We start from the raw sequence: 23,351 nt of genomic DNA on the forward strand, positions 1-23,351 counted from the left end.
TTGCTAGCCCCACAAGAGGGGCAAAAGAGAGACAAAATGAAGCTAGGCTGGGCGTGCAAAATAGGTGCCAGGGAGTGAATCCCAACGCAAGGAGGAAAGGTTTGGGGAAGGTGGAGGAGAAAAAGATGTCTTGAGGATGAGAAGGCAAGGGATGGAGACTGGTGTTCCTCATCTCAGCATAGCCCTCTGCCCCTGACACCTATCGCTATAGACAGCACCTCTACCAGCTCCATTTCATGCCTCAGTGAAACTCTGGGAGGGCTTTATCCTTTACCTGTAGCAACACACTCCTCTCCTCCCCACCAGGCCCAGCATTTCCTCTACCATCCCCAGCATTCCCATCAACAGGCATAAAATACGCTGACTTGTCCATTAGTACTGACAAAGCAAAATTCAGCTTTTTTATACTACTGAGAAGCTTTGAGGTGTTGTGAGTACCAGGGAAGACAGGTTTGTATCAACAGGGTGGACAGGTAACCAGAGCATCTGAGGTGCCTTGCCAAGCTGCCTAGAGATAAGTGGGAGCAATCGAAAGTAACTCCCCTAAAATCAATAGAGATTTGCCTATTTACAACAGCTGGTCTTCTGCCACCGTAATGTTTTTCACTCCAATGATTGCTCCATTGGATGCAAGCTGTGCTGAATTTTTATTGCTTCCCAGACATGTGAAATCCCCCCCTCCACCCCATCCATTCCACAGGGCAAGGAGCACCACGTCTCCTCGGGGTGGACGGCTGCCAATGTTGACTTAAGAGCAAGGCGAGCCAGGGAGTGCAAGATAAATGCCGCTGTCAGATACGGCCCAGCAGAGCCGTGCTTCTCCCCAGGGTGTGCCATGAGCTGCACGTCTCACCTGGGACGCCAGCACCACGGGAGGCCGGCACCCGGGTCAAGGATGCCTTGCACCTTGGGTTTGCATCATCCACCCGGCAGCGGTGGGCAGGGACAGTGACAGGAGGTGGGTGACAGCTGTATCCCGGGGAGAAGTGCAGGAGGAGCACGCCTTCGCACCAGCCCCAAAGAGCTGGCTTGAAGCACACCTCCCCAGCTGGTGACAGGGAGAGGAAGGCCACAAGACTGCAGGGCAACGAAGCAGGACACCACCGCGGACGGGCTCAGGTATCGAGTGCTTCTGCGGCGCAGCCACCGCAGTCCTAGCCTACTGCACCAGCGATGGCGCTGGCCCCGCAGCTGGGGTGAACTAGTCAGTGTAATAATGCTTGTCAGGGTCCTGCAGGCACAAGTCAATGTCCTTCTAGGGGACTCAGGAGACTTGCGGTGTTTTATAGCTCCTGGGAATGGGATTATTAGGTTTATTTACTTTTAGGGATGTCAGTGTTGCGAGTGTTAATTTTCACTAGTACAGTGTCTCAGGATGATGAGATGAAAGGAGCTGGGTTGGGTAGGTGTTTTGGGTTGGGTTCCCTGTAGAGGGCTGGATTCTTGGTTTGGGTGGACTGGAGACACTGGTTTTGTTTGCTTCTTGGGCAGGAATTTGATGCATTTCAAGATTACGTGACTGTCTTTTTGCTTTTGGGTGCTGCGGTGTTAGAGGGAAGTGTGTGGGTGAGCGTAAATCAGCTCTGTGCACTGAGAGCTGCCTGTTTACACCAGGGGATTTAGGTTTCCAGATATTTAATTTCTGGTAACTGTACTTCAGCTTGTTGAAAGAGTTCCATCTTGAAAAGTCTCTTGTGGATAATGAGACTATGGGGAGGCACTGCTCCCAGAGAGCCTCAGTCCTGGGAGTGGGGGTGGACAGAGGCATTGCTTTAGCAATTAATTAGCAAGTCAGTAGCCAGCATTTGCAAGAAAATTCATTGCAAAACTCTAAGCGAGATGCTGGGAGAGACGAGAATAAAACAAAATGGGAGAAAGGTTTTGATGCCTCCCTTGAAACAAAGAGCAAATGAAGCTCACATCAGTTTGAAAAGTCACACATGATATTTCACGGGTGGAGGACCACAGATGGTAGGGAGGGAGGTTGCAGGGCTGGAGCTGGTTCTGCTTTGAGGGCCACAGGGACTGCCTGGGGAAAGCTTGTGTCTTATAGCTAGCTTTGTCACTGCTTTGTGATCCTGGTAGGAGCGCTGGCACACAACTCTCCCAAAGCTGTCAGAACAAGGGAGCAGCAGGGCAGCATGACCCACATGCCAGCCTGGGACAACCCTGATTCAGAGCCTGGTGGTGTCAAGGAGAGCTAGGCTGGTGCAGGAGTTTGCCTGCCGCAGATCCAACAGGGTGGGTCTGCCAACCTTGTCCCCAGACCAGGTTGGTACCCTCAGAGCTGAGGACCCTGTCCCACATTGGAAGGTATGAAATAGCTGCAGGCAGGGGCAAGGACCTTCCCAATCAGGTCAGAGCATTGCAGAAACAAGACAGGATAGCAGGAGTGGTTTCCCTGCCCCACAGAGCTGCAAGGCTTCAGAGGAAGGTCCTGCAGAGCAGGGGACACCAGTCTAGATCTTCTAAGAGAGAAACAAAATGCTGTCAGCTCATGCTGGCACTGGCTTTGTTTTTCCAAGTGTGAGAATAGTGTTTCCAGTATGCTGAGGCATCACAGAGTGGAGACCCTGGAGAGTCATTGTACTTGAGCCAATGGCTGAGACTGAACTAGAGCCCTTACAAGCAGGAAACTTGCCTCACTCAGGCTGCTGGTTCTCCAGGAGAGTCAGACATTTTCCTCTCATAAGTTAGATTTTTGTCTTGAGCCATGGGCTGGGAGAAACGCTCATGACTGAGCTCTTGAAGGCCCCTGGGGAGGCCGTGAGTGTTAGCCCTTGCCAGACCTTCTTGGATGGATGAGGATGTTTGAGTTTTGGGGGCTGGTACCAGGGTCTAGATAATCCTGTATGTGCCCTAAGTCTTCTCCTCTTTCTCTTAGCATGCAGCTAGAGACCTTCATGGTTTCTTTTCTGACAGTCTCCAGCACAAACCCCACTGTGCCTGCCGGAGTGGCAGCCCCCAGGCAAACATTTCACAAGGAAATCTGTTTAGCTTCCAGCTCTGCCTGCTAGCTCTCTTTAGGAGGATGCCTGCCCCTCTGCTGTGTCTTCTACTGCAGTAGCCCCTCCAAAGGAGTGCTCGTGAAACACCTCTGGCATATTCATGATCTCCTTGATGCTACTGCAGGTGGGAAAACTGAGGCAGAGAAATGAAGCTTTCTTGGACATTCACAGCACTGTGGGCTCTATGTAGAGCTGTCAAAGAGAAAAGGAGATCTTCCATAGCCAGTGGAGAGAGAGGGAGAGAGATCTCCAGAGGGTGACCAGGGCCAGCCATGATCTGAAGATGCTTGTCTTTATAAACCAGGGAGGAAACAGAGGCCAGGCCCGTGTGGCATTGTTGGTGGTGTTGGGATCCAAAAGATGGGTGAGGTGAATGCCTTTTAGCATCCTGAAGAACCACCCTGGGAAACCAGGTCTATGCCTGTGTGGCAGTCTCTGGCTCTTGGAGTACATGAGTTATGACCAGCAGTTCAAATACCCACAGGAATGTCCTGGACCCCTCCTATCCCCCCCAAACAAGGCTGAAGGACAGAGGGAGGTGGAGGGATGGTTCCTGCTTGGCCCAAGCGTTAGGAGGCGGAGAAAGGCAAGTTGTTCCCGCACAGCTGGGAAACAGCCCCACTGGGCCACGTGGCTGCCAACACCTCCAGGACAGGCAGGAGGAACTGGAGTTACCAGTTTGCTGCTGTGCAAACTGCAGGGAGAGGCCCTCCTACCTGCCCATGCCCACGGCATCTGCTGCTCGTGCACTTCCATCACACAAGGGCCTTGGCTGAGGCCCTGCTTGTCACACAAGCACCTTAACTCCCTTGCTGCTGGCTGTGGTGGTGCTGAGGAGCCTGCTGGTAAAACGTAGCTGTTTCCTCTGCTGTGCTTTGCTCCCTTTGCTACCCACAAAGTGAAAATGTTCACCTTAACACACCTCCACTTCTGCTGATGGGCCGCCGTGGGTCTTTGCAGCGTAGAGGATCCCCGAGCTACAGTGTGAGGCTGTAAAGGAGCGAGGCTGGCCTGAGTGAGGACAGGGGCACCGGTGCCCTGCCACGGCTGGCCCCTGGGAGCCTTGGCTTAGGGGTCTGGGTGTGGGTCCTGCACCTCAGGGTGGGCTCTGCTTTCCAGCTGGTGCCCTACTCCAGGGTGAGGGCAGCAGCTGGCCCCGGGCCATGCACAGCAGTGGTGCCTGTGTGCCTGTGTCCTCTGGTCTCTTCTCACCTCGGCTGCTGCTAAGGGCTCAGTTCGTCTCTCAGCTTTTGGTTATGGGTTTTAAGAGCAACTATGCTTCAATACCAAAGTCTAAGATGCTCTTTGAGAGCAGTTCTCTTCAAATTCCAAACCTGGGGGCTTGCTCCCATTCCCATGGGGTGGAAAGGCCCCCTCTAAGGGGCAGTGGAGTTAGAGCATCCTGCCTGGTGTGGGGATTGGGAGCAAGGACTGCTGGCAGTCCCCTCCAGCCCTCAGATTTATGATTTGCCTCAGTGCTGTATTTTGTGCCCAACAAAGAACTTTTAGAATTGTGAAATGAACCACCCAGTCTAGGCTCTTCTGTCCTGGCTCTCGACATGCAGGGGAAAGTCTACATAATGATTTCATGGATGTGCCATGTGCTTTTGATTTATTTACTTGTCTTTACCTTTACAGCTCACTAGAGGTTTTCGAGGTTTCTCCCTGCATGTGTGCAGGCTAGAAGCAGCTTTACTGTCTAGTGAAAACTGAGATTTTCACTGAATCACAGGACTCTGGCACCTAGCACCTTAAGGCAAACACAGGCTAGACCAAAACTTTGAAAAGCAAAGTTTTCTGCAATAGGAGTTGAAATATCCTTATTACTAACTGCTCATATTATGATAGCACCAAAGACACCAACCACAGATTAGCACCAGATTGCACTAGGTGCTAAACAAACACAGAACAAAATGTTTATTTATTCCTCTAAGAGCTACCAGTCCAAATGGACTGTGAGTATTTATTTCCACCAAGTATATGTGGACTCCTCTGTTCAGCTGGCCATGGTCAGCAGATCCTGCACAAATAGATACCTTATGCAGGCATGGCCTAAAAACACACCCAGAAGCAAGAATGACTCTCCTCTTAACACAGCTCCTCTTAGGAGGAACTTCCCCTTCTAGTACACTACGGAGGAAGGTGACAGGAAACATGGGGGAACAAGCTGATCTGACATTTATTCCTTTGCCATCCCAATGGCTGTCCCAGGTGGGTAAATGGGAAGCAGAAGGGACCACTGGTCAGAGGACAGAGAAGCCACTGGGAGAGCTGCTTACACCCCAGAGCTGTAGGGAGGCCCTTGCTTATGACCCACAGTCCCAAAGCTACTTCAGGGGCCCCCTGGGCAAGCATTAGCCACGGTGCTGCCTGGCTCCTGCTGCCCACTCACACCTTCTCCACCCTGTTAATTATTACAAAGGAACTGAAGGAGGCCAATGTACACCAAAGTCCAGCGGGAAAGGGAAAATCGGCAGTTCATTCGCAGCCATGAGCCAGCCCACCTCAGCCGCCACGGAGCTGCCCACGCTGCCAGAGGAGACAAGCGCGCCCTTTGGGGTGGCCGACATTGTCATCGTCATTGTTTACTTCGCCTTTGTCCTTGCTGTCGGGATATGGGTGAGTCTCCAAGGTGACTGGGTTTAGCTCTGCCAAAGGGAGAGCACCTGCTCTGTACCGGGCTCCTGCTGCGTACAAAGGTATCTGCCTGCAAAGTGCCTGCATTATCCCAGACCCTACTGAGCAGGTTTTGGAGGTGCCAGTGATCTCCGTTTGAGCACTCATCCCTCCCCCACTTTCCCCCATGGTGACAACTACATGGTCATTCCTTGCATTCCTCGAATGCTATTCTGGGGTTGGGGTCCCTCTCCACCGTTGCAGCGTAGTCTCAGACCAGGCTGGTGGCAGGGAACAAGGGCAAGAAGGAAGCTGGGATGGTGCGGAGGAAGGCAGAAATGAAACCTTAAAAAGATTAGTATTTATTATTTGTTCTCCTTGCTTTGTGAAGACCTCTTTCATAGATATCTACAGTGTTCTGGTTGGCTGAAGTGTTTTCTCATTCCCAAGGGGTATATTCAAGGAAAAGTCGTTAAATAGGCTCAGGCAGCCTTTCTCCAAAGCTGGATCACCAGAACTCCAAACAAAGAGAGGCAGAAGCGGAGTGTAACCTGGCACATCTAATAGATATACTAAACAATTTCTGGAGCTGATGTTGAGACCAAACACTCAGGCTTTTTCTGACTTGGTGGTAGTGCTGCTAACCAGTCCGGGTACTGCCATGCAGATTGATGTTTTGCAGCAAACTGGTCTATTAAGGTTCCCAACTGCAAGGGTCTAGTGACTGAAAACAGCAAGAACAGACAGCCTCAGTAACACCAGGGGTGCTTGCTAGCCTATGGCTGTCCTATGGCTCTTGAAATCCCTGCAGTTCCCATGCAGTCCCTCATTGGGCCTGAGTAACGTGACACTGGGCAACTTGAATTCACAGCAGTGGGAGAACAATAGGCAGCCGGGGCTGCTGAAATGGGCCACGCTAGTAGTCCTGGTGTGCAGCTGCATGCCATTACAAAATTCATTCCTTGTCAGGATCCTGTGAGATACATGGTTGCCTCCTACTTCCCACCCTTGGGCCATGCTCTCCATTATTTGGCTCTGAAGGCTGCTCTGAGCCATATGAAGATTTGGGTCTGCAACTCCAGGGAAAGCTGCCCACCTTCTAATGAGGATATGAGTTAAGAGGAAGCATTTCCGTCATAGTGGTCCAGCTGCACTGATCAGGCATGTTGGCCACTTCCCAGGGCATGATGCTGATTGTTCTTTCCCTCACGCTGGGGAGAGATTGAGCTCCTGCTCCTGCACAGGCTTCATTCTGGTGCTGCTCCTCCTGGGGTCTCCACAGCACTCAGAGTCTCTGCTTGGTCCTGAAAGGATGTCATGAATACCATGGTTTCCTTCCTCTAGCCTTGTCAGAGAAGACTACTTGGTCTTCCCTAGGTATCAGCAAGAAGATTGCTGCTGCTATCCCAGAGTGCCTGCAAAACAGAGATACCTCAGGCTCTCTCTGAACACAGGAGGATGATGACTGTTGGTCACACCAGGCACTATGTTCAAAGAAGGGCTCTGCCAAGGTCACCACCACCGGCACCGGAAAACCACAGCTCGGCCCATTCCCAGTCACCTCCACTACCTGACACCTGCACACACATCTTTCCTCCCACATCCAAGTGGGCAACGGAGAGAATGTAAATTCTCTTCAAAATCAGGTCCCATCCACATACGTGGGGCCCTGCTTCAGCCTGCATCAGAGCTATCTGCAAACTACCTTTCCATGCTGCTCTGAATAGGGGGTCCAGTTGACTGCAATGATGCCCGAGGGAGCGGAACTAGGGTGGTGCAAAAGGTAGCTGACAGGATGTTTCAAGGCTAGTGGGTTTGAGTGTTGGGTCTGGCTTGAGGGTGGGTGAATCGAGGCGCTCACCTTTTTTCTGTGTTTTTCAGTCATCCATACGAGCAAGCCGGGGGACCATTGGAGGCTATTTCCTGGCAGGACGATCTATGACCTGGTGGCCTGTGAGTGAATTGCTCCCTCCGTTTCTAATGGTTTAAAAGCAATTCTAGATCCAAAGGAAGCAGGTCTAGCAAGGGAACCTGATTCCCACACTTTTTGACCATAGCCTTGAGACACAAGGGATCCACAAGAAATCATCCCATGCAGTTTTGCTGACAGGCTGCAGCATGGAGCTACCAGGCCAAAAGGAGAGTTTAGCAGCTTCAGTTTTTTCAGTGCTCAATTTCTCCACTAAAGTCAGCACCAAAAATGTTCATGTTGGTGGATGTGAGGGAGCTCTCATTGCACAGCTGGGTTTGAAACCCCTTGGCCCCAACTCATGAAACATATGGTTGTCCCCAAAGCCAAGAGAGAATTAGGTAATCTAGGAATGTACTATTCAGTAAAAATGCATTTAGAGATTCAAGAAGAAAACAATCCCAAATCTCTGGACTTGTGATCCAAGCCCTTGCTATTGAGAGTAAGGTCAACATTATTGACTAACAATGTAAAGGATATAAACTTCAAACCACCAAAGTATAAATCTTCACTATGAAAGAAAAAAATATATTGAAGGTGCCTTTTCTTTGGAGTGAAAGGTACATATAAAAATTAAAGTTTTAAAGGAATAAAAATGCCACAGGAATAAATATCCTTTTCAGCCAATGCCAAACTCTAGCACCATATATCTCTCCAGTGAGTCATGGGCAATGGAATGCACTTTTCAACCAAAACACTGTGTTTTTTCTTTTTTTCTTTCCTTTGGATGTGCATTGCTCATAAATTCACTGGACTTAATTTTCAACCTGTTCCATCAGAGACACACATGTATCTCTAAAATCTGTTATTTCTTAAGTGTTCATTATACTTCTATCTCAGCTAAGTGGCATTTAGTGAAAAAACTTAGCTTGATGTTTTTCTGTAAGGGAGAAATGAGAAGATATTAAAAATTTTCTTATCAGTATCTTTCTTCTTTTAAAATAAAATTCTCATTGTTCTTGGGTCCAACCACAGGTGGCCACAGAGTCTGTTGGGTTAAACATGTGGCTACAGGTTATTCTTCAGTCTTGACTCTTCTGACTTACCTTCTTAGGTCCAAAGCAACCTCTAATGTTGTTCACTTTTTGATTTTGATTGTCCAGCTAGACAGCCAATTCCAGCTCTGCAGATCTTTCTGCAGGTTCAGGTCCTCGTAGTCTTGACCTTGAATACGCAATTTACATGTGTATTTTTATGGGAGTGACAGATTTCTTCTCTGTGTTAAACAGCCTCAAACAAACCCTGACATTATGGCTGCTGCTTCTGTGCTACTGTCTTCTGTATTTCTGTGTCTGTCTGATGTGTATATCAGGAAAACTGTTTACATTTCTTGGGAGCTCCAGTCCCTATCCAAGGTGCAAATCCATACTGTGGCAGCCAGCTCTCAAATCAGGACTTTTCTTAGACAGACAAGAAGGGAGAGCTGTTGGCAGAATTCACTGTGAACATTCATGCCATATTAATGTTTTACTTTACTCAAAAGAGAGAAGCAGGTCAAATTCCGCTATTCTTTGTTTCAAGTTGAGCAGTACCAGGGAGAGAAATGCTACTCATAGAAGTTTTGGCTAAGAGCAGACTTTCTCTGGAGAGTTAAGGGCTCGACTTGTCCTTTTGGTAACTTCTCAGCTGACCCTGAGAGGGATTTGGCCTTGGCATACAGAAAGGAGGTGAGGCTTTGTGCCAAATAAAAGTAGCAATTAAGTCAGATATTCTTTGGTCTGTGTTTAAAGCACCTTGGAGCTTGCATTCTTCCAATTAGGGGGTCAATAAGCCATGCTAGGGACAGTGTTATAGTCAGCCTGAGGCATTAGCATTTTCCAACCTAGTACAGAGCCGAGTATCTTTGAACCTATGTGTAGGCAAAGAACACAAAAGGCTGCATGTTTCTAGCATTGTCCCTCTTATGGGTCAGTGATCCCTTTCCTTAGGAGGAGCTCCAAAAGAGCATTCCTATCACCATGGCTATGTAAACACCACATCACGTTCAGTGCAAGACTTAAAGAAGGAAGGATCTCTTCAGGCAACAGAGAGGTAGAGCCCAAAGGGTCAGCAAGGTTGGAGAAGGCACATTGCTAGCCGTATAACAAGGAAACGGAGAAATCCATCACATTCCCTGGTCAGTGAGGTGTCTGATTTGGCTGCACCAGACTTCCCCTCACTGCCAGAACTGACATATATCTAAGGAGACCATTGCCAAAGTGAGCTCTGACTCTGCAATTAGAATGTGCATTGGAGTGGGTGGAAGGCAGCAGACATACCTTCTTTAAGACATAAATATGTAAGGTCTTTTTAAAAGAGGGGGGAGAAAATCCAATTGTCCATTACCACCCAGCCACCTACCTGAAAGGAAATAAGGCCCTGGGGAAAGTGCTCAAGGGAAATGTTTGCACCAATATAGAAATTTCTCAAGGTGACTTTCTGTTTTTTGTTCCTGTTCTGTGTGTTTCAGATCGGAGCATCTCTGATGTCGAGCAACGTGGGCAGTGGCTTATTGGTTGGCCTGGCGGGCACTGGAGCAGCTGGGGGCCTTGCCGTTGGGGGCTTTGAGTGGAACGTAAGAGTCAGCTAAGCTGGCAATTAAAATATCACTATTTACAAAAGGACGGGGGAGGTAGTCTCCAAAATCAGCTGCTAACAGTATCGGAAACCCCAAGTTCTCAAACCTCAGGAGAAGGACCTCCAGAAATTGAGCTAGCTCAAAACACGATATCTTAATTTTACTTTAAATGGGATCCACTTAAATTATTAGCTCTCTGACCTTCCCACAAGTACACGGGCCATGTTTTTAGCCTGCTGTCATCAAGGCTAAGATAAAAGATACCATATGCCAAAAAGGTACTTGGATGATCACAGGATTCTAGGAACAGGGACTTGGAAAAAAGGCATCATGTGCTGCTAAATGCAGTGTAAAGCCATGAGAATTGGCAAAGCTGTATTCACATGTCATCTTCTGAAATGTGACATCTCTGGGGTGAACATCTGGGTGTGAAGGCAGGTCTCATTCTGCCCTATTGAAATAACCTGGAAAATTGCCACTGACACCACATGGAGCATGAAAACTGGGCCCTTTGTGTGTGACGCTAATGAAATTTCTCAGCTGCAGTGATGAGGAGTGAGATTAGTGCCAGCCTCACAATACGCATCACTCACCTACCTCTAAATCTCTTGTCTTCATCAGCAGAGGCTGCTAATAGTTCCAGATACTTGCGAAGCACAGACAGGGCCCACGAAAGGCTCTTTCCTGGTATATGTATTCACTGCAGCTGTTTTTTCCTAAACCATTACGATCACCTTCAAATGCTTTGTGAAGAACCCAGAGCCTGCATTCAGGCTGATGCATGTAAAACATATCAAGATTACTATATTTTAAGTAAATTTATGCAGACCCTTTTAGAAACCCATGAAGACAATAAATTGAAATTTTCAAGGCAAATCTAACTTCATGAGTTTAGATCCATTTCTTTGAGACTGGAGAAAGACCTTAGGATGTTGCTTTATTTTTTCACTGCAGCATGGGACACCACTCAGCTACAGGGATCAGGGGCAGCTATGGGCATCTTTTAGCTAAGCCTGTCTCAGCCACTGCAGGAGCTGTAGCTGTTCTCCTCAGTCTCTCACAGTGTTTGTCCCTAGGGCTCAGTTTCATTTCTGACAATTTAAATGACTGATCTAAGGAAAATCTAGACTAATATAAGGTACTTGGATGAAAGGTAATAGCCTGAGACATCCAGGAGGTGGGGTTTGATAGTTTAATGGCTTTTATATAAATTAAAGATCTGTTGTTTGGGCTTTTGCTGGGTTTTAGAGAAGAAATACATGATGGGAGATGCCTTTATGTCTTCCAAAAGAGTCTTCACCTGTAGCAACCACACTGCCCTTGATCTTCCTGATGCAGAAGCAGGTCTGCTTAGGTCTGAAAGGCGAATGTCCCTGTAGAGTCTTACTGTTGCTTATTTTTATGCTCCACAGGGACAGTCTGTTGCCTCAGCCTCATCACTTGCTAATCAAGCAACAAACAGATGCTCCCATCCTTCTCTGAATCACTTAACTCTTCATTGCCACAGCAGCAATGACTGCAAAGGCCAGCAGATACAACCTCTCCTTTTAGACACCCATAGCAACAAAATACACCATCTTGCCAGAGGCACAGAGGTGGAACAGGATGTGTCACCCTGTAACAAAGAAGCAATGGACTTTTAGGGGGAGACGTTCAAAGTTTATAATTCTATTGCAATAATTCATCTGTCATCATATCTTCTGAGCAGGGACAAAAACCTATGTGCATCCCCCAGACTGTTTCCCAAATACATTGCATAGCACTGCACCTTTTTGCTTTCTCAGGGTGTCCACTGAAAGAGGAGACAGACCTTCCCATGTGTTGAATCATGTGCATTTATTTTCTCTTTCTCGTTACCAGGCTACCTGGGCACTCGTGGCTCTCGGCTGGATCTTTGTGCCTGTTTACATCGCTGCAGGAGTGGTTACTATGCCCGAATACTTGCAGAAGAGATTTGGAGGGCAGAGGATTCAAATCTACATGTCTGTACTGTCCCTCATTCTCTATATATTCACCAAGATATCCGTATGTATCCAATTGAATGCAATCCTTGTGTCTAGGGCAGGCGTAGGACTTCCTGGAATAACGCAGGGTTGCTCAGAGATAACTCAGATGTCCTTGAAAGCACCAGCTCAGCTATCACAAACAGTATCACTGTGTTAGTGTGCTGCTTTGCTCAAGTAAATACCTGCCTCTGCATTGAGCATGGAGACCAGCCCTGAGAGAGAGAGAAAGAGAGTGCTCATTAAACAGCAATGCACAGTGAGAACTTTACAGGAATATGGCAGCTAATTACTAAACAGTGTAAATACCATAGCTGTCTGCCTGCTTTTACCCATCCATCAGAGCAAACCTTAGGCAATGTAGACGGGGAACAGCCGCAGCATTACCCCATCTGAGGATTTGACAGGCTGCATCTTGTAGATGTGAAATTCTCTTAAATTACCATAAATCTGCATTGTCCTGGTGATTATTTTGATGTTGTTCTTGTAATCGAGTTTTCAACATTATTATATTAACATATTACATTTATTCCTATCTCTCTCTGTCATTTGTGTTGTGTGGTGAAAGGGAGATAGCTTCTAGCTGAAGACAAAACACAGCATCCTTCCTGGTTTGCTTGCTCCCTGCTGGTAGAATTGTACCCTGCTGGTAGCCAAAAAACAATGTAAACTCTTGGGTATTTCCTTTCATTTAAATGTCGTGAATGCAGATGGAGAACTTATGCTCTTGGAGAGCAAATCTCTTGGAGAGATTTGATAAGGACTACCTGTGCTCTTGGAGGGAGAGGACTGTATTTCGGAATCCATTACAGGAACTGAAAATGTCCATCCTTTGTCTCCAGCTGATTGCTCCATGTCCGGTCCAAGTTAGTTTTGACTGGACTCTGTCAAGGTATTTGATGTCGAACTGCCCCAGAAGATGTTGACTGGAGATGCAGCACCCACATGCCTTTGGAAGCAGACCTTGGAGTCTTTCTACCAGACTGGCTGCATCTCAGGTCTTGGGAGATGTGTTTCAAGGAGCTAAATAAGAATCACCCACTCACTAGGCATCCACACAGGGGGATCTTGAGGAGAAGTGGAGATGTGAACAGGGTGAGAGTGCTGAATAGATTTCCTCCTCTAACAGCCATGTGCTGGTCATGTCACTCATTGCTGCTACCATTGTCTCCAGGCGCTTTGCTCTGCAGGATTGAAGCATTGCCTAAAATGAGGTCTTGCAAAGAGACATTTGGAGCAGAATTGGGCACATGCAGGGTAAATGGAAGGTCTTTCCTGCCATAGCACAGCACTGTGCACAGCCAGGCACTCAATAGGTGTGGTGGAAAGAGACCAGTCTTTCAATATGACCTTCATCAAGGCAGTACTTGCCAATGCCTTTCAGAGTAGAACCCTGGCCTTAGTCATTGTTGTTTCATCTCAATGGTTTCTCCTCTGTGCAGCTAATTCACACATGGCTGATGGATGTGGCTAGTGGAGTTTATGGGCATGACAGGCACTTTGTATTAAGCTCTGCCTTTGTTTGTAGAGAGATCATTTAGCAGCTGGCTGGACAGCAGGCAGTTGGTTACAAAAAGGATTTTTCCCCCTTTGTTTTTTGACCAAACATAGTTTAGCAACTAGGGCATCGTAGAGTCCTTCCTGCTTGCGAAGAAGAGCAGAGAACTGAATAAACAGCATTGACAAAGGAGCGATCCTGCATGGCTACAGAGCTCTTTTCATTTCCTGTTAGGAAGTCAAAGGCCAGAATACAGAGTTGCTTCTGTAGTGTCCTTATGCCAGCACTTCAGAGCATATCTCAGGGTTGCAGAATCAGGAGGTGTACTGGATGCTTGCTTTCCAGGTGCTTATCTGTGGAACCTAAAATAACAATTCTTGCCCCATCCCTTCTGTCTCACTTTGCAAATGCCTTTGCCTGTATCTTACCAGGTTTACAAGTGTCCTTCAGGTCGATTTCCCAACACATGCACATCTCCCATATCACCTTCTGCATCTGAAAGATATTTATCTCATAATTTTAGGTTTCTCCCAGACTCTGGTTTCCATCTCTCTGTTAACAGGTCCAATCAAAGTGAAGCCTATGGGGATTTCTGTATTTCTGGTCAGGCCCTCAGCAGGTATAACCTGTTTTACTGGAGTCACTCCAGCAGGCTGAACTGTGCAAATAGAAAAGCAGGCTACTGACCATTTCAGATAAATAAACCATGGCACAAGATATAATGATTCATGAGGAGTCTTTCAGGGTCTTTCAGGCTAAGAGTGTCTCCTGGCCATGAGGACACTAAGCCACGGTGATGGGAAGAGACTGGCCTGTGCTACTCACCCCACTTTCCTCATGAATCTGCCATGTGGAGACATAGGCTCAGTCCAAAGGCTCCCAGGGCACGGGTTCCGCTTTCCCATCTCTTGCTTTCTCCCCACAGATTTCTTCACAGTCAGTAAGTGGTGTGGCTGTTTCCACCAATACCTCTCTGTGTCAGTGAGGAGCCTTCTGTGCCATAAAGGCTGCCTGTAAGATAGTCATTATTTTGGTAGCTTTGTGGTCACTTGGGGTGGGACCTTGATTTTCAGTCTTCTGCTGTCCCAGCTCCCAGAAAGTGAGAGCTGTGACCTGGAGGGGAAATATTCTTTATACTGAGTACAAGAAGATTCACTACCACCAGCCCCCTGCTCTCTCCTCCTCTTTCACTTCACCTTCATGGTGTCCTCTCTTGTCATTGCTTCCAGCTGCAGAGGACCGCAGATTGCTCTATTAGATTTCACTTTCATGAAGCACTACTAAAGTCAGACCCGCTTTGTTATTTTTTATTCAATTCCAGACAGACATTTTCTCTGGAGCGTTGTTCATCCAAGTCTCTTTGGGTTGGAACCTCTACTTGTCCACTGTGGTCTTGCTAGCAGTGACTGCTGTCTACACTATAGCTGGTAAGTAGTTGACTTCTTTAAAAGAAACTCCGTAACCTGGAGCCTAGAATATAACTTTCCCCTTTCCTCTATAGGGGAAAGTATTTAGGTCCTGATCTGTGGCAAAGATTCCTCTGGTTGCGTGTAGTAGCTGCACTGCTGTCCCCAGTTGTTGAAGACCTCTGACTATTCCTCTCTCTCCTCCGTGCCCAGGGGGAAATCAGTATTTGGAGAATTTCACTGTTTTCTAGAGGAGTTTCTCATACTGCAAATGCTTCTGGTTCCCCCCACGCAGAGAGGTGCCACTGTCCGTTTTTGCTCTTTTTTTTTCTTTTTGCAACATTGGCATCTTTAGGTGTTAAGATGTTGAACTGCAGCTCAATAGAGCTGTTTTCACTGCCTTGAAGTGCTTTCCTGAATGTGGAGACATGAGTCAGGCAGTTCCTCACAAGACGACTTGTGAGAGATCCTGGGGTCTAGCTCAGTAGGGAGTTCTCCTTGTGGGTCTGTCCTGAAATCACAGGGCTGGGCCCAAGGAAAACATTTTCCCAGGTGAAGTACCTGTTTCCATGTATGTATGTGACCCACTTAACGCTGTGTCTCTGTTTCTCCTGACAGGCGGTTTAACAGCTGTGATATACACAGACGCGCTGCAGACACTAATCATGGTGCTGGGAGCTTTGGTGCTCATGTTCATTGGTAAGGGGACCTGCAGTGGCATCATCCACTATTTTAATGATCCCAAGATCATTAGACCTTAACAGGATATTTCATCCTTTCATGTACGTCCCAGAAATGGGCTTTAATCGTTCACACAAGTGGTGCTATCACAACTGGCACTTGCTCACCTCCCACAGCAAGTCAATCTAGGTTCCTCCTTAGCACTAACCGTGTGGAGGTGAGGTTCTGTTATAACTTCCTCTTGCCCATTTGGCTCTACCTGGAGTTGCCAAAGAGCCTGCAAAACTACACCCCCCCAGAGCCAAATCCTGCTGTCACTATGCTCTTATAAATTCAGGGTAATTCAACTGACTTTTCTTGTTGACTTTGGGAGTTACTGTGGATTCACCTGAGTGTAACTAAACATTAAGAAAAAAAAAAGGAAAAACTGAGCATCATCAGTCTTTGCTTTAAGTCTTCTTGGCAAACAAAAATACAGATACACCTTGTTTCCTTTCATACCTTCTTGCTCCAGCTCTTGGAGGGTATTTGAGCAAAGACCAGATTGTGAGGTCATATGGGGGTTAGGATCATGAGATTTTTCTTGCATGGATCCTCTTCCAAGATGCACTGTTAAAACCACAAGGACTCTGGGTAAAATCCAACTGATTCCTGCACAAACCTTGGCTGCCAAAAGCAAGGTTGGAATGAAAAAAGATATGAGAGGAAGACAGAGAAGAATCATGAGACTCAGATAAAGGAATACCTTTGCAGGAGGCACCAGACCTTAAATCACTACTATTTTCTTTTCAGGATTTGAAAAAGTTGGCTGGTATGAAGGACTTAAAGAGAAATACAGCACAGCAATACCAAAAGTCATAGTCCCCAACACAACCTGTCACCTCCCACGTGCGGACAGCTTTCATTTGTTCAGGGATGCAGTCACAGGAGATATTCCTTGGCCTGGCCTTATATTTGGCCTCTCGGTGCTGGCTCTTTGGTGCTGGTGCACTGACCAGGTAAAGGACATCTTCCTCCTCTCCCAGGACACTTCTCAGTTTGTAGATCTGTGAGCTGAAATGTGTTGTGCAGGAGTTACTGCCTCCATTACTGGACTAGACCAGAACATCTTCCACCATCTCAGCCAGCTTGTAATTTTGTTCATTTATTAATGTGGGGAAAGCAAGTTATTTTTAATCTGTCTTTATCCCACTGTGAACTGGTGAGCGTCGGGGGTTTTATGCAGTTAATTTGACAAGGAGGTGAAGGAACTGCCTCTGCAGTGGTTTTGTGTGGACCCTAGGCAAGCCACTCATTTCCCAGCTCATCTCAGTTTCTTATCCCTATCCAAGCTACAAACAAGGAAAAATGTATATGTTTCTTAAGAAATGGTGCTTTTGTGATTCAAGGTGAGATAATCACCAAAACCCATCACTAAACTTTTACCAAGTCTGCTTCATTCTTTGTCTCTTGCTGCTGTGTGCATTGCTGCACAGCCGCTGTGTCTCCAGTCCTCAAGGTAGCTTCATTTCAGTCAAGGGCAGAATGATTCCTGTAAAGGAAATTTCCACGCTGCCCTCTCCTATAGCCTGTGCACTGAGCACTGAGCAGTGGCAGCAGGCTGCAGTCAGCTGAGATGGGAAAGTTGCCACTGGCGTGCAAAACACCTTGAGATGAAAGTCATCCATGAGAAGAAGGGAGAGGGGATGGATCCTGGTATCTTTGCAGTGCTTCTGTTTACTCCCTGTTGCCTTTCACCAATTGCAGGTGATAGTCCAGAGGTCTCTCTCTGCCAAGAACCTCTCCCATGCCAAAGGTGGATCAGTGCTGGGAGGATATTTGAAAATCTTCCCGATGTTTTTCATCGTCATGCCAGGAATGATCAGCAGAGCTCTTTACCCAGGTAGACCGTCCCGCGTTCCTCACTCTAGGGCATTATGTCTGTACAAGCAGTAATCCCACACAGACCCTCCATCACCGTTACACTCCATCAGCACCTCCCCTGTCCTAGGAGTCCTGCAGGCATGCTCATATATATTCCTGTTCTACACTGATGTTCTCATGACCTTCCTCCACTTCTGCTGCTCCCACAGTAGCAGAAGTCATTGGGAGAACCCATGTTGGGCATGTCATGCCATTGAGGGCATATAGCTCCATGCTGTGAACATTACGTGCATCTGTCTATCTGGAGGAAGTCAGTGAGAAGAAATACATGAAGCACTGAGGTAGTTCTTCAGGTCCTATGGAGCGTGTCGGTTAGGTATTTGGTGAGAGTCATAGCAATCTGCAACTCAGATTCATGCAATTCCTGGTGGATTTTGCAAGGCAGCTTAAATCCCTCTTCTGGGGAAGAGCAAGAGTTCACCTCATGCTGTCTCCCAAAGAGCACTCATTGCTGGTTTTTTTAGAGCATTCTGCTTCTGAGAGAGAATAGCCTGGTTAGGAAGATCAGTCCTGGAGAAAAACCTAGGTGCCTCTCATGTTTCACTCCCAGATTTCCTCAAATAGGAGCAAATCAGCCTGCAACATTCTTTGTTACCCACCTGACTGGCTCACAGAACCAGTTCAATTCCTACGAACAACAAATCACCAACTAGGTAACATCCAGCAGTGTTATATCTATACCCTGAAGAAGATTGCAAAACATCATCTTGAAATTTCACCTTTATTTTATGACATAAAATGTTCTTCACCTCTACTCACTCTAGCAGCATTTCCATCTATGCCTCTGAATTTGTATTAAGCCACAGAGGGCATCAAGATTTGTTCTCTTGAATTATATGTCCTATAGCTGAAGAGGCTTTACACTGACTTGTTATTATTTTCCTGTCTCTGACAGATGAAGTGGGATGCGTGGACCCAAACATCTGTAGAAAGGTCTGTGGAGCTGCAGTGGGTTGCTCTAATATTGCCTACCCTAAACTTGTAATAGAACTCATGCCCGAAGGTAAGAATACTTCATATATACAGAGGTGGGCTTGAGGCAAGCACTGCATGATGCGATCAGACTGTCCTTATCCGTTATGAAGATGAGGAACTCTTTTTCCTGCAGTTATGAGCCATTGGGATGGTAAAATAAGGAGTCTTTTCTTCTACAACATAGTGGAATGTGTCTACATGTGTACACAATAAAAGAGATAGTGAGTCTGGTGAGAAAATGGAAAGTACCATCTGCAAAAGATGTTGAAAGAAACAAAGCGTCTTCTGATTTTTCAGCTGAATTTGTTTGGTTGTTATGTTTTTAAGATAGAGATGTGGTACATGCATTTAAAAAAAGAAAAATCACAGAGGGTTTTTTTGTGGATGCAGTACATAGGAGTAGTACTCTGAGAAGTGTTGTTATCTTGGCCTGAACCAGGCCACAGATCAGTCAAGGCTCTGATGCAGCACACACTACCGCTGCTGGAAGGCAAAAGGTCTGCTTCTGATTTTCCTTCCCTTTTTTTAACCTAGGGCTCCGGGGTTTGATGATTGCAGTGATGATGGCAGCCCTGATGAGTTCCCTCACCTCCATCTTCAACAGCAGCAGCACTCTCTTCGTTATAGACATCTGGCAGCGAATGCGCAAAAAGGCTTCAGAGCAGGAGCTGATGATTGTGGGAAGGTACTTACATTTCTTTGTCTTATTTCTCCCATCATCTGTTTTGACTGCAGTATTTGCATTCTTCAGTTTGGCTCACTGTGAAAACATTCAGGTCTAAAACATAGAACAGTAACAGCACAGCCTAGGAGAGAGCATTATGTTTTCCAGCTTCAACTCAGATAGACTGAGCAAAGAGAAACACTGAGCTTAACTCTGAGCTAGGTAGATCATCATGTCTCTCTTCAATAAACTTAACATAAATACTGCCTTAATTCTAATATACAGAAAAGCCAAAGATTCTCTGTAGTCAATATCACCAGTGTTTTTTTAAAAAAACATTAATTTTGCATCAGACAGGAATGATACAGTGCAATTGTTCCCTTTTTAGGGAAAAGAGCAGTCTTGATGAGCTGGGCCTCCCAGCTCTCTCCCTCTGTGGCAAATTACAGTGACCCTGATGGGCAAGCTTTAGTACTGCACTGTATCAGGGACATGCATAGTTCTCTGCCTCATAGAAGAATTCAAGCCACATTCTGCATGTTTGTGGTGCTTTTCCTCTCTGCTCACAAACAGTTAGTTTCAAAACTTTGATGTGAAGTGGGTGAAGGATGCAGGCAATTGCATATTTCACCACCATAAGGTACTGAGAGGGAAAATGCCTCTTGTTCAGCAATATGGGGAAACCTCTATAACAGCCAGTGCTGAGAGGGAGGAAGGTGCTGCACACACCTGAGACCCCAGAAGTAATTTAATAAGCAGCAAATGCACTGGTATTTGGCATAAGCACTACACTGAGCATGTTATCTGCCTGGAAAGGTGGTAGAAAGGTTGTTAACGATCACGAGCTTCCAGCTCCCTATCTCTATCACATCCAAGAGACAGTACTTTGAAAAACACCTCACTCTCTAGCACACACCAGGCTGGGGGGCTTGCAGTGACCCAGCTTGTGGCAGGAGAGCCCCATACAGAACCACCATGTCCTGTGGAGCTCCCATGCAAGCTGACCAGCAAGTCCCAGCACAGCCCTCTCAGAAATCTATGAAATGAGCTCTGGGGACTGGTTGCATAGACTTTCTAGAGGAGAAGCATTTTCTGTTTTCCTGTGTACACAAGAAGAACCCTTCTTACCTCCTTCTTGACAGTGATCTGTGGATTTTTTCTTAGGACATTCTGAAAGCAATCGGAGGTGTGGTTTGTTGGAAAACTTCATTTTCAGGAGGACTCCATCACCTGCAGAGTTAATATCCTTTTATCTTCGTCTTTCAGAGTCTTTATCCTCATCCTCGTAGTCATCAGTATTCTTTGGATCCCCATCGTTCAGTCAGCCAACAGTGGCAAGCTCTTTGACTACATTCAGTCCATAACCAGCTATCTAGCCCCACCAATCACAGCTCTGTTCATCTTGGCAATCTTCTGCAAGAGGATTAATGAACCTGTAAGTGAAGTGTCATCAACCAATTGATACACATATTTGATTTTAATCATAATGATAAAAAAATCCACTCACTATCTAGGCTTGGAGTCTTTTTAGACTCAAAGCCTGCCCAACTAAAGCGTGAATTAGAAAACATTTTCCTGGCATGCATTAGTGGATGCTCTGGTGCATGGGGGTTTGCTTCCAAGAAGCCACTGCAAGTGGTACTTCTTGGCAGTCTCTGTTGAAATCACAAAAGCCAAAGTTTTTCCACCCCTCAGGGATGGTGTCTTGGGGTCTGGCTGGAGGCATGTTGCTAGGAGGAGACTCTTGCATTTTCTGTGCTCTATCTGTTCCATGTTCAAGGGCAGAAAGAGAAAAATCAGGATTTTTAATGGAAACATCCCCTTTTGATGTATGTCAGTGTGGGATTCCATCAGGCATAAAAGGTTTTAGTCTAAGAGAAGAGCTGTATTAAAAAAAAAAAGAAGAAAGAAAACTTCAACCAAAGGTAACATGTGCAGTGACTTTCTTTTTTTCTATGCTTGCTTTTTCTCAGGGTGCTTTCTGGGGCCTCATGGTTGGGCTAGCTATTGGTCTCATTCGGATGATCATGGAGTTTATTTATAGCACACCGTCTTGTGGTGAGGAGGATAGAAGACCAGCTGTGCTAAAGGACTTGCACTACCTCTACTTTGCCCTCATCCTCTGTGTCCTCACTGCCATTGTCATTGTCCTTATAAGTCTTTGCACCCCTCCGATCCCTGAAGAAAAGGTAAGTGACTTGCAATGGCACCTTTTTCTTAGAGTCCCAGTTTGGTTTCCAAAAATCTCTAAAATCTGGCCTTTTCTCTTCCTCGCATGCTTGAGAAATGATGTGTAATGCATATGCTGCAAAGAAGCACCTGTTCCTCATCTTTTTATTTCCCAGGTCGCATAGTGTTAATGCTTCCTGAGGCACTGAGCGCTCAAAATTGAGTGCAAGTTCCCATGCTGTGCCTGAAGCTGGGCAGACACTACAACCCATCATAAGTGGAATAGAAAGGAGAAGAAGAAAGGGGAAGGAGAGGAAATCATATTACAGATGGCTGCTGAGGAGGAATTAAATATATCTAATTGTAGCATCTACCCTATTTCAGCAGAGCCAGTATCAATCTTGCAGGCAAACAAGATTAATATCTTCTGCAACATAGGCATTTAGGAAAATAACATTTTGTCCCAATGTGATCTCAATTACATTTAATAACTTTGAGTCAGGCGCAGCTTTCTTTTACTTAACAGATTTAAAACAGCACAGAGTTTGGAGGCTTTATTTAGTAACACCTTAAAGCAACCATTCCCTTTCCCAAGTTCTAAAGCAGTTGTCAATATAACAAAACTGCCATCTACCTCCGAAGGAAAGTTACTGGATAAATTTAAAAAACAGGTTTTTTTCGGTCTAACTTCCTGAAGAAATAAGGGTAATGCTGTCATAGTAGTTCTCTCTGCTGCTTCCTCATAGCTTGTGAAGCATTAACCAGCTCCATCAATGTTTGATTGAATGGTGGTGGTGTCAAAGATCCCAGCTCTAAAGATTGCATGAAAGCAGGTGCTCAGGGAGGAGAAAAAGACCCTTTGTGCCTGCATTGAGATACAGTCTCAGCTTTTATTAGCTATCAGGCGATCCACATGGGAGCGAGAAATAATGGCAAGGAGATGCCGTTAGTTCTGCTGCTTACGGGATGACTTGTTCACTACTGCTCGGGGGTGGGCAGATGGCTGCCAGCAATTAACTGCTGTGGTTTAATGAGTTCCCACTCATCGGCTGACCTGTGATAACTAAACATGTGCAGTGCTCCCTGCCCACAGCAATAGCAAGATAAGATGCATTAGCGTAGCACTGGCAAAGAGTGAACATCATACCAATAGTGCAGGAGATGAAAAACTGGCCACAACACCTACAGACTTTTTAGTCTGATCTCAGTGGTACAGAAACAATTAAAACACATTTTAAGAGATGGAGGGAATAATAAAAGGCATGTAGATCAAGGGAAACTGAGACAAAATGCAACATGCATTTACCAAGACTAGAATATGCCTGCCTAACCTGATTTGCCAGACAAAGGAAGCTTGGTCTATCATATCTAGCTGGATTTTATAAACTATATTTAATACCATATGGGATGTGATTAGCAATCTGGGGAAGATGGTGGTTAGTAAAAGAAGTATCTGGATGGAGGAAGGTACCTTTCAGGTTGATGTTATTTAGCCATTTCATTAATAACTATGTTGCTAGATCCTCCTAACTTTGTATGATTGTTGTTCTTGTTGATGATAACGATGATGACCTGAAATCTCACATAGGGAGAGGTGTATGAGCTTAAAGCCTGGCTTATTAAATAGGACTGATATTAAATGAACTAAACATGCACAGAGGGGCTAGTAAAACTAAGGGCTGCTACAAGCTGAGAGCTCAACAAGTGGAACTGCCAGAGAACTGAAAAAAAGCCCGGAGAGTGTCTGTTAATGATAGGATGAACAACTACTATATGATGGGATGAGCAACTACTATAATGGCATCAGGGAAAAAGAGGTTATGACCAATAGAGATTCCATAGAAGGGTCTTTCTGTAGAAATAGGTGAGTTTAGAGTTATTG

At 46.2% G+C, this 23,351-nt stretch overlaps 1 protein-coding gene across 2 annotated transcripts in view; it reads left to right on the plus strand.

Annotated features, from left to right (window-relative positions):
* Positions 1–836: 836 nt before the first annotated feature.
* Positions 837–23,351, plus strand: part of SLC5A9 (solute carrier family 5 member 9) — a 30,526-nt gene continuing 8,011 nt past the window's right edge. The window contains exons 1-13 of one of the 2 annotated variants that reach the window (XM_026104642.2): positions 837–1,119; positions 5,431–5,627; positions 7,506–7,577; positions 10,043–10,147; positions 12,011–12,175; positions 14,973–15,078; positions 15,676–15,756; positions 16,531–16,736; positions 17,485–17,620; positions 18,557–18,664; positions 19,171–19,321; positions 20,567–20,735; positions 21,274–21,489. In XM_026104642.2, coding sequence (XP_025960427.2) covers positions 5,499–5,627; positions 7,506–7,577; positions 10,043–10,147; positions 12,011–12,175; positions 14,973–15,078; positions 15,676–15,756; positions 16,531–16,736; positions 17,485–17,620; positions 18,557–18,664; positions 19,171–19,321; positions 20,567–20,735; positions 21,274–21,489 — 1,644 coding nt within the window. In that variant the 5' untranslated portion in view covers positions 837–1,119; positions 5,431–5,498. The remainder of the gene's footprint in view (positions 1,120–5,430; positions 5,628–7,505; positions 7,578–10,042; positions 10,148–12,010; positions 12,176–14,972; positions 15,079–15,675; positions 15,757–16,530; positions 16,737–17,484; positions 17,621–18,556; positions 18,665–19,170; positions 19,322–20,566; positions 20,736–21,273; positions 21,490–23,351) is intronic. The other variant, XM_026104649.2, reaches the window with a different exon arrangement.

This window comes from Dromaius novaehollandiae, chromosome 8, assembly GCF_036370855.1.
Source record: "Dromaius novaehollandiae isolate bDroNov1 chromosome 8, bDroNov1.hap1, whole genome shotgun sequence".
NCBI lineage: Eukaryota > Metazoa > Chordata > Aves > Casuariiformes > Dromaiidae > Dromaius > Dromaius novaehollandiae.